Source organism: Canis lupus, chromosome 26 (assembly GCF_048164855.1).
Source record: "Canis lupus baileyi chromosome 26, mCanLup2.hap1, whole genome shotgun sequence".
NCBI classification, from domain to species: domain Eukaryota; kingdom Metazoa; phylum Chordata; class Mammalia; order Carnivora; family Canidae; genus Canis; species Canis lupus.
Genome location: NC_132863.1, coordinates 34848379 through 34859934, shown reverse-complemented (window position 1 = coordinate 34859934; position 11556 = coordinate 34848379). Strand labels below are relative to the sequence as shown.

Sequence of the window (11556 nt, the reverse complement as noted above, 5' to 3'; positions counted from 1 at the left end):
AGGTCTGATATCTCTGAGAATGAATAATTCGCATCTACTCCCTCTGTGGAATGTTTGCAGAACAAGGAAACCATTGGGTCATCCAGTGACACCAAAAGAAAGAGAGAAAGAGGTATAGAAATCCTGCAAGTTGGGAACTCTGGTGATGCTATGGTCCGGTAAAATTGCCATAAAATGCTTAAGAATAGAACTGGGTTTGCGCAAGTGAGGGACCATGAAGCTTGAGCTCCATCAATTTCATGAAGCTCCATATCTGAAAAGGCTATGAGCTTGTTTTCTGGGCTTTCAATAAAGGATACACTTCCAGGCGATGCCTGGGTGGCTCAGCGGCTGAGCGTCTGCCTTTGGCTCAGGGTGTAATCCCAGTTCCAGAATCGAGTCCCACATCGGTTTCCCTGTGAGGAGTCTGATTCTCCCTCTGCCTGTGTCTCTGACTCTTTCTATGTGTCTCTCGTGAATAAATAAATAAAATCTTTTTTAAAAAGGATACACTTCCAGAGTCCAGCACAGACACTACAAAATAGAAGATAACTGGGGAGAAGCATGAAAGGAGGAGATGGGGTAGCAAAGAAGAGTGACAGAGGAAGGGAGAAGAGAGGAGGGATGGAGGAAGGAAAGATACTGAATGATGGCACAGTTTAAAAGAAGGGACCTACAATTCTTTCAAGCACTTCAGTCTAGAGGTAGAGTCCTTGGAGTCTATGCTCCCTCCATTTGAATCTTGGCACACTGTGGAACTGCTTTGACCAGTAGAGTAAAACCAGATGATACTGTGTGATTTCCAGGGTTAAGGCCAGAAGAAGTGCACCTGATCCTCTTAGGATGCTTGTTTGGGTGTGTGTGTGAGGCAGCTACCATGTAAGAGGTCCAGTCACTCCAAGACAACCATATTGGAGAGGCCCAAGCATGCACTCTGGTTAACAGCCCCAGACAAGGTCTACCCAAGAGCCTGTGTCATTTCCCAGCCACATGAATGAGCTTCCAATTAAGCAGAGCTTCAGATGACTGTGGCCCCAGAAGACATCCAACTGAAAGTGGGTGAAGACCTCAGGAGAGAACCACTGAGCTCATTCCCTCCCAAATTCTCACCCACAAAATGGTGAGAAATAGAAAATGTTCTGGGAATTTTTTCACAGCTATAGGTAGATAATTGGAACAGATGAGAAAGAAGTGGAAGGAAGAGGAGAGGCAAGGACTGGAGGCATGGGGGAAAGGAAAGGCATTAGGAAGTCAGGAGGATGGATAAAGGGGTCCCCAAAGGACTGGGAAAGATAAGAAGGTGCCAGGCTTCAGGAAGGAGCCCCACAGCAGGAGGCTTGACTACCACAGCACACCAAAACCTGGATGTATCTTTTTTTAAGATTGATTGATTGATTGATTGATTGATTTGAGAGAGAAAGAGAGAGAGAGAGAGAGAGAGAGAACAAGCCAGAGGGGCAGAGAGAGAGAGAGAGAGAGAGAGAGAGAGAATCTCAAGCAGACTCCATGCTGAGTCTGACACAAAGGGCTGGATCTCAGGACCATGAGATCACAACCTGAGCCAAAACCAAGAGTCAGTTGCTTAAGACTGCATCCATGACGAATGGATGTAACTTTCAAATGAGTTCATTGTCTGATATCACTTGGATCAAGAGGCTCTAATGAAAGTCTGGGATCCACTTATTATTTAGTAATTCCTTTCCTCTCCATGTCTTTGTTTCTTTTTCTTTAAAAGGGGCTAGTTAAACTAATGAATATTTCTGAAAATGCTGTTAGCAAACACCTACATTAGAGTTACTTAGGGTGGGGAGAGGCTGTCTAAAATACAGGTCCTCAAGGAATTGCAGAAGCCACTGTCCTGGAGCAGCCTGTTCCACCTAACCACAGTCAATCTCACCGTGTTCTTCAACATGTCTGTGGATGGCGAGCCCTTGGTCTCCTTCCAGCTGTTTGCAGACAAGGTTCCAAAGACAGCAGAGAATTTCTGTGCTCTGAGCACTGGGGAGAAAGGATTTAGTTATAAAGTTTCCTGCTCTCACAGGATTATTCTGGGATTTATGTGCCAGGGTGGTGATGTCACCTGCCATAATGGCACTGGTGGCAAGTCCATCTATGGGGAGAAATTTGATGATGAGAATTTCATCCTGAAGCACATGGTCCTGGTATCTTGTGCATGGCAAATGCTGGACCCAACACAAATAGTTCCCAGCTTTTCACCTGCACTGCTAAGATTGAGTGGTTGGATAGCAAGCATATGGTCTTTGGCAAGGTCAAAGAGATCATGAATATTGTGGAAGCCATGGAGCACTTTGAGTCCAAGAACGGCAAGTCCAGCAAGACCAGACCACCTTCTGAAGAGAGCACCTCCTCACCCCCATCTTCTTGAAATATCCCATAATATTTGTGCTCTCATTGCAGTTCAATGGGTTCCATGTTTTCCTTACTCCCCTCCAAGTCTAGCTGAGTTGTAGAGTTAAGTTTGTTATTATGAAATAAAAACAAAACAACAACAAAATAAAAATAAAATATGGGTCCTCTGGATCCCATAAATATGCATTTTTAACAAGTACTTCCAAGTGATTTTAAAGTTTCAGAACCTGTGGATTGGATGATATTTAAGGGCCAACCCATCAGTGGGGGGAAAAAATCAAAGATTAAGAAGTCTATTGGTGTCTGGGGAGGATCAGGGAAAGGTTGTGCAGAAGACCCCAAAGTCCTATTCGTCTGGCAGTTTTCAGAGGACCATCTATCCAAGTGGCCCCTGTGTTTACATCTCCTTAATTTATCTGGCTCTTGCCTCCACAAATCTGTGAGAGTCTGTTCTCTGGAGAAGCCTGTCTTTGTGCATCTTTGTGATCCAGACCAAATTTGCAAAAAAGTCAAAACTGGTTTGCATCCTGTGGGAAGAGCACTTATCTGGGAATAAATATATCCAAATATAAATCCCAGATTTGCCCTAGGTTGAATGTATGACCTTGTTGGGACAGGGTAGGATGGAGGGATGATTCCCTCAGGACCTCAGTCTCCTATGCATAAGATGAAGGTGATGGATTAATAATGTCAGAGAGTACTTCTCAATCGAGGAACTATAGCAGCTCAGGAACCCAGCCAAATCTGATAAGCACCTGATGCTTGTCTGTCCCATTGGTACCTCTCAGTCCTTGATTAATGTTGACATACATGAATGACTGGAACAAAATCATTCTGTCCTAGAAGGCCCTTGAATCAGTGGTCCTTGGAAATGGCCAGAGTGTGCCTTGCCATTTATAGAGTCTGCTCACCTGCTGTCCTTAGGAATGAACTTAGAGTCATAGGAGTTTAGCACAGGGAACTCTCTGCTTTACACGGACCTCAGTGGAAGATGTTGTGTTTCTTTGTTATCAACCATTTGCTCATTATTCTGTCCATTAGAACCCAGAGGACACTTCAAGAGGGATCTTCAAGTGTTATTCATGGTGTCATGCAGATCCAGGACTCCATCTTTTCTCTCCTTATTTCCTCCTTGAAGCTATCTTCAAGAGCCAGAAATGCCCAGAGGAAGGTGAGGATGGTTTGGAAACTCAGGGAATGTTGAGTTCCACAGCCCCAATCACCCTCCTTTTTAAAAACCCATGTAGAAATAGAAGCTTCTAGTAAGAAATAGATTCATCCAAGATCACACAGCAAACCTAGCAAAACTAGAGCTACAAGCCAGGCTTGAAGGGTTAGCAAGGTGTTGTCAGATTCCACAGCCCAGTTGGAAATCAGATGGATATAATGGCTGTCAGATGGTTTGTCAATATTCACTATCTTAATCCCATTCCTACAGTTGAAGAAGTCTCTGCCAGAGTTTTGTTATTAAATAAAACCAGCATTCCACTTCTAAAAGCTGAAAGAGCCAGCCTCTCTATCAGTCAAGATTCAGGAAAACTGTGTGGAGGTTCCTCAAAGAGTTAAAAATATATCTGCCCTATGACCCAGCAATTGTACTGCTGGGGATTTACCCCAAAGATACAGATGCAATGAAACGCCGGGACACCTTCACCCTGATGTTTCTAGCAGCAATGTCCACAATAGCCAAACTGTGGAAGGAGCCTCGGTGTCCATCGAAAGATGAATGGATAAAGATGTGGTCTATGTATACAATGGAATATTACTCAGCCATTAGAAATGACAAATACCCACCATTTGCTTCAACGTGGATGGAACTGGAGGGTATTATGCTGAATGAAATAAGCCAATCGGAGAAGGACAAACATTATATGGTCTCATTCATTTGGGGAATATAAATAATAGTGAAAGGGAATAGAGGGGAAGGGAGAATAAATGGGTAGGAAATATCAGAAAGGGAGACAGAACATGGAAGACTCTTAACTCTGGGAAACGAACTAGGAGTGGTGGAAGGGGAGGAGGGCGGGGGGTGTGCGTGACTGGGTGGCGGGCACTGAGGGATGAGCACTGGGTGTTATTCTGTATGTTGGCAAATTGAACACTAATAAAAAATAAATTTATTATTTAAAAAAAAAGATTCAGTAAAGGACACAGAAATGCACTCGTATTTCAAACACAGAGGATTTAATACCGAGAATTGGTTATAAGAGCATTGGTGGGGATGGGGGTGCACCCATCACTCCTAAATTTGAGAGAATAAAATCTTTGGGGTTTTCAGACCTAGGAGTTCATAGAAGGGGCCCAGGAACAGCTGGTGCTCACACCTCTGGCAGGACAGGTAGGTAGAGGCTGTGTGGCTGGCACTCAGTTTTCTAAAATTCACTGTGGCGGGCAGCCTGGGTGGCTCAGTGGTTTAGTGCCGCCTTCAGCCCAGGGCATGATCCTGGAGACCCGGGATAGAGTCCCATGTTGGGATCCCTGCATGGAGCCTTGCTTCTCCTTCTGCTTGTGTCTCTGCCTCTCTCTCTCTCTCTCTCTCTCTCTCTCTGTCACTCTCTCTCTGTCTCTCTCTCTCTGTGTCTCTCATAAATAAATAAAATATTTTTAAAAATAAAATAATAAAATAAAATCCACTGTGGCTGGCATTCAGACCTCTGAGGGGAGCCTGGTGATGGGTCCACTGGATCGAGATATGCAGCCAGCTGGTGCTGGTATTTCTGAGGAAGTGCAATGCATTTTGCTTGAAAAGTGCCAAAAGGACCTGGAGGCTGGAGGTAGAACTGTGTTTTGCTACTGGAGAGATGCTGATCAGAACCAGAAATAGGAAGGAAACCCCTTCTTTCTTCATTTCACTTGCTTCATTTACACTTTCTTCTCAGTGTCTCCCATGCAGAGTCTAACTAGAAGCAACTGGCAAAAGAATGAGGGAAAACATAGTTTGCAGAGTCCCACTGGAAGCGTCACAAAGAAAGGTATGGACTTGCAGCTGAGACACAGTTGGTAGTTAGTAGCTATACACTCTCCCAGCCTCTCTTGTAGCTAGGAAGTAGACACTTGTCTTGGGCTCAGCCAATCGGACACTCCCACATTGAACATTGAACTAGAAGCTAGTAAGCAAAGAAGCAAGGCCAATGGGGGATTTATTCTGATGGCAACAGTGACAATAGATAGCCTTATCCTATTTCTGGGAGTAGTAGTGGCAGGGATGATGGTGATGGCATTGATGGGGCAAGATGGTGCAAGTGTTCAGTGTTCTATTGACTGTGGCCCTGACTTCACAGTCTTCCTTGTTCCCAGCCGTTTTCCTAGTCTTATTTTCCAGTCCTGCTGGTGATCCTGTGAACTACCCAAATTCTTAAAAAATAAATTTCTGCTCAAAATAATCAGAGTTGAATTTGTGGCTATAACCTCTAATGGATATATCAAGGATGGCACCTGGAGGGGACTTTGAGCCTAGAAGTCTGAATGAGCACAAAAGAACTTTTATCTTTGTGTGCTGGGTGGCTCAATCAGTTGAGCATCTGACTCTTGATTTCAACTCAGGTCATGATCTCAGGGTCGTGAGATTGAGCCTTGCCTTGGGCTATGTGCTGGGTATGGAGCCTGCTTAAGATTCTCTTTCTCTCTCTCCCCTCTGCTTGCTCTCTCTTTCTCTCTCTCTAAAAAAAAAAAGAAAGAAAGAAAGAAAGAAAGAAAGAAAGAAAGAAAGAAAGAAGAAAGAAAGAAAGAAAGAAAGAAAGAAAGAAAGAAAGAAAGAAAGAAAGAAAGAAAGAAAGAAAGAAAGAAAGAAAGAAAGAAAGAAAGAAAGAAGAAGAAGAAGAAGAAGAAGAAGAAGAAGAAGAAGAAGAAGAAGAAGAAGAAGAAGAAGGAAGGAAGGAAGGAAGGAAGGAAGGAAGGAAGGAAGGAAGAAAAGAGAGGGGCACCTGGGTAGCTCAGTGGTTGAGTGTCTGCCTTTGGTTCAGGGCATGATCTTGGGATCCTGGGATTGAGTCCCACATCAGGCCCCCTGCAGGAAGCCTGCTTCTCCCTCTGCCTATGTCTCTGCCTCTCCCTGTGTCTCTCATGAATAAATAAATAAAATCTCTAAAAAGAGTAAGAGAGACTTTTTTCTTGCTGGACAGGTTGTCACCCTTCTGTGATGTGGTTCAATGGAGTCCTTCCCCATGATTGGTTCTTAAAGCCTGTCATCAGGCTATGGGCCCCATATTCCTCTTCTGAGTTAAGTTTTACCTTGGAAAGGGTGCCCTTTAGAACATGGATGTCCAGAAGTATATAACACAGAGGTCATTTACTATCTTACTTTCTCATTGGAAGGATCTAGTCATTAGGAAGAACTGGAGCTTGAGTGAGAATCAGAGAGAACATTCTCTCCAAAATAACAGGGTAAAGCTAAACTATTTCCAGGAATAGTAGAAAAGCTTTGGGCTTGAAGAACTGTTCAATAAAGCTGGCACCAGGTCTTACATGCTGTGCAACAATGAGCCACTTGCTCTCTTCTCTGGGCCCTAGTTACCACAACTATACCATTGGGAAAGACAAAGAAAGAATCTTCCCCCACAGACTCACCTGGGGATCTCATCCTTCCCACCTCCAATGATGTTCAAAAAGCTATTAGTGGTAGTAGTGATGGGAGAAAGGTAAATCTGTGCAGAGTCACAGAAGATCCAGTAAAATACACGGTAAACCACATACCTCCCAGGAAGACCTGAAGTTCCGAGCTTTTGTTCTACATATTCCTCTCAAGTGAGCTGCACTCCATGACAATAACATATCAGGAAGGAAGAACTGAGACTGTGTAACTGTTAGTTTTCTAAAATTTCCACTTGGATTTCTTAAGACATAAATTGACTCTATTCTTAAAATGATCAACCTTATTTTTGCCCTCTGGACATTTATTTGAAACATAAATAAGGTAAAAATATAAATCAATTCCTTTGGTATGTACATGTTTATGATAAATGTATTTGTTATATGTACAAATATGTCTTCTCTGTAAGCCCTGGTTCCTCTGTTCTGTAAAATGAGGATGGCAATAATATCTATTCCAAAGACTTTTTATGAGAATGTAATGAGGCAAGGCAGGAAACTCCCTGACATATAGTTAGTGCTCAAGTGATGTTAGTCACCTTCCCTTTCTAGATAAGAGAAAGATTATATGAAGGTTAGAGTCTAAATGAGGGGGAGCCTGGGTGGTTTAGCGGTTTAGTGCCGCCTTCAGTCCAGGGCGTGATCCGGGAGACCCAGGATCGAGTCCCATGTCAGGCTCCCTGCATGGAGCCTGTTTCTCCCTCTGCCTGTGTCTCTGCCTCTCTCTCTCCCTCTCTCTCTCTCTCTCTCTTTCTCTCTTTGTGTGTGTGTCTCTCATGAGTAAATAAATTTTTTTTTACATTTAAAAAAATTTTTATTGGAGTTCAATTTGCCAACATATAGCATAACACCGTGCTCATCCTGCCAAGTGCCCCCCCCTCAGTGCCCATCACCCAGTCACCCCAACCCCCCACCCACCTCCCCTTCCACTACCTCTTGTTCATTTCCCAGAGTTAGGTGTTCTCATGTTTTTTCACCCTCACTGATATTTTCACTCATTTTCTTTCCTTTCCCTTTATTCCCTTTCACTAATTTTTATATTCCCCCAAATGAATGAGACCATATGTTTGTCCTTTTCTGATTGACTTATTTCACTCAGCATAAGAATCTAAATGAGGAAACTTCATTCTTTCAAAATTCCACCCAATTCACTTTCCCCATCCCCATACCACCCAAATCAATGCGTCTCAGTCAAAGGTAATTTAATTAATTATTTACATATACACACACATGCATGGACATATAGTTGATGTGAGGTTAGTAAGACTCCTTTGATAAGTACAAAAGCTGGATAACCAGTAAGAAGTTCCTGTTAGCTTCTCAAACATGCATTTAGTAAATCTTATGCTCTCCCTCCATCTTCTGGAATTATAGTAACCCTGCACCCAAATCACCTGAGGAAGGGCCAAGTCACTGAGTCATGGCCAAAGATTCCTCAGTACATCCCCAGTACAGAGTGCCTAGTTTTCAAAGTCCAGTGCCTCCCACACTGACTCACAAAGCCTGCTCAGCCAAAAATAGTACAGGCACACCTCATCAAGCACTACCCTCACTACATGGAGTCCTTATCATGGACTAATGTTAGAATTTTTTATTAAAAAGGAAAAAAAGGGGATCCCTGGGTGGCGCAGCAGTTTGGCGCCTGCCTTTGGCCCAGGGCGCGATCCTGGAGACCCGGGATCGAATCCCACGTGGGGCTTCCGGTGCATGGAGCCTGTTTCTCCCTCTGCCTGTGTCTCTGCCTCTCTCTCTCTCTCTGTGACTATCATGAATAAATAAAAAAAATTAAAATAAAAAAATAAAATAAATAAAAAGGAAAAAAAGAATTTTTTATTAAAAAGGTATTTATGGGGGCACCTGGGTGGGTCAGTTGGCTAAACATCTGCTTTCGGCTCAGGTCATGATACCAGAGTCCTGGGGTCGAGCACCATGTCGAGTTCCCTGCTCAATGGGGAATCTGCTTCTCTCTCTCTCCCTCTGTTGATCACCCTGTTTGTTCTCTCTCTCTCTCTCTCTCTCTCTCTCAAATGAATAAATAAACTCTTGCTTAAAAAGTATTTATATCCATAAATACTTTTGCAGGGTTTCCTGACCTTGGCACTATTAACAATGGGGGACAGATAATTCTGTGTGGTAAGTCTGTCTTGTACTTTGTAGGATGTTTCAGTAGCATCCTTGGTCTTTACCAATAGGTCCTTTCCCACTCCAGGGTTGTGATCACCCAAAGTGTCTCTAGACATTGCCAAGTGACATTGCCTCTTCAGAGGAGATAAATAGGAAATAAGGTAGAGGAAACAGTGAAGATCAGCAGGTGATTGAGAGAGTTGACCAACTATTGTGTAAACTACAGTTGGGAGAAGCAATTGCCAAAGAATGAGTATCATAGCTTCGGAGGATTTTAAGAGAAGAAAGAGCCATGAGTAGTGAGAAAAATGGGTAACACATGTCTGTAGGGACCATGGTGCATGGTGATGATCCAGTTAAAAGTTAACATTCCATTTCCAAAAAAGCATCATGACCCCCCACAAACACACACACACACACACACACACACACACACACACACACACACACTTGCAAATGACATGTGTCTGTGTGCATTTACAATCAATGAAACATTTGCATACTGAGGTGGGCACTTGACGGGATGAGCACTGGATGTTATTCTATATGTTGGCAAATTGAACACCAATAAAAAATTATATAAAAAAAGAAAGAAACATTTGCATAGCATTGAACACTTGTGCCAGATTCTGGGAAGTAAGCCAAACCAGCATAACACATCTCAACTTTTTAAAAGATTTATTTAATTCTTTGAAAAAGAGGAAGAGAGAAGAAAGGAGAGAGAGAGAGCAGGAAGGGCAGAGCAAGAGAGAATCATAAGCAGACTCCAAACCAAGCATGGAGACCCATATGGAGCTCAATCTCACAACCCTGAGATTCCGACCTGAACCAACATCAAGAGTTGGATACTTAATCCAAGATCTATAAAGAACTTATTAAACTCAACACCAAAGAAACAAACAATCCAATCATGAAATGGGCAAAAGACATGAACAGAAATTTCAGAGGAAGACATAGACATGGACAACAAGCACATAAGAAAATGCTCCTCATCACTGGCCATCAGGGAAATACAAATCAAAACCACAATGAGATACCACCTTACACCAGTGAGAATGAGGAAAATTACCAAGACAGGAAATAGCAAATGTTGGAGAGGATCTGGAGAAAGGGGAACCCTCTTGCACTGTTGGTGGGAATGTGAACTGGTACAGCCACTCTGGAAAACAGTGTGGAGGTTCCTCAAAGAGTTAAAAATAGACCTGCCCTATGACCCAGCAATGGCACTGCTGGAGATTTACCCCAAAGATACAGATGCAGTGAAATGCCGGGACACCTGCTCTCCAATGTTTATAACAGCAATGTCCACAATAGCCAAACTGTGGAAGGAGCCCCGGTGTTCATCGAAAGATGAATGGATAAAGAAGATGTGGTCTATGTATACAATGGAATATTACTCAGCCATTAGAAATGACAAATACCCACCATTTGCTTCGATGTGGATGGAACTGGAGGGTATTATGCTGAGTGAAATAAGTCAATCAGAGAAGGACAAACATTATATGGTCTCATTCATTTGGGGAATATAAAAACTAGTGAAAGGGAATAAAGGGGAAAGGAGAAAAATGAGTGGGAAATATCAGAAAGGGAGACAGAACATGAAAGACTCCTAACTGGGAAACGAACTAGGGGTGGTGGAGGGGTGGTGGGGGGGAGTGGGGGGGGGTGACTGGGTGACAGGCACTGAGGGGGGCACTTGATGGGATGAGCACTGGGTGTTATTCTATATGTTGGCAAATTGAACACCAATAAAAAATAAATTTATTTTAAAAAAAGAGAAAGAAACAACAAATACCCACCATTTGCTTCGATGTGGATGGACCTGGAGGGTATTATGCTGAGTGAAATAAGTCAACTGGAAAAGGGCAAACATTATATGGTCTCATTCATTTGGGGAATATAAAAATTAGTGAAAGGGAATAAAGGGAAAGGAGAGAAAATGGGTGAAAATATCAGCGAGGGTGACAAAACATGAAAGAAACCTAACTTTGGGGAAAAAATCAGGGGTAGTGGAAGGGGAAGTGGGCAGGGGGTTGGGGTGACTGGGTAATGGGCACTAAGGGGGGCACTTGGCGGGATGAGCACTGGGTGTTATGCTATATGTTGGCAAATTGAAATCCAATAAAAAAATAAAATAAAATAAAGTACACCAGAAAAAAAGGCAGATGAGGGTGGGGATTAGTGAGGCAAAGATGAAATAAAAGTGGCAAAATGTCAAAAAAAAAAAAAGAAAGAGTTGGATACTTAACCTACTGCTCCACCCAGGTGCCCCAGTTCATCTCAATTTATATGTGAGAAAACTGAGGCTCGGAAAGGTTAAATAATTCGCTCAAAATCAAGAACCCCTGGACTCAATAGCACAACCTCAGACATCAAATCCAAAGCTCATTAAATCCCACTAAAGCATGTGGCTTCATAGTCTGAAAAGTCAATATCTGGAGGATCTAGGAAAGGAGTTGGGTAAAGAATGTGCTGTATCCTGGTGACTGGGGCATG

General features: G+C 43.0%; 1 protein-coding gene across 1 annotated transcript; it reads left to right on the top strand.

Moving 5' to 3' along the window:
* Window positions 1-1889: 1889 nt before the first annotated feature.
* On the top strand, window positions 1890-2365 carry LOC140617794 (peptidyl-prolyl cis-trans isomerase A-like). The gene is made up of 2 exons (XM_072799730.1): window positions 1890-2141; window positions 2210-2365. The coding sequence occupies exons 1-2, from the start codon at window positions 1890-1892 to the stop codon at window positions 2363-2365; spliced, it is 408 nt and encodes a 135-aa protein (XP_072655831.1).
* The last annotated feature ends 9191 nt before the right edge of the window (window positions 2366-11556 follow it).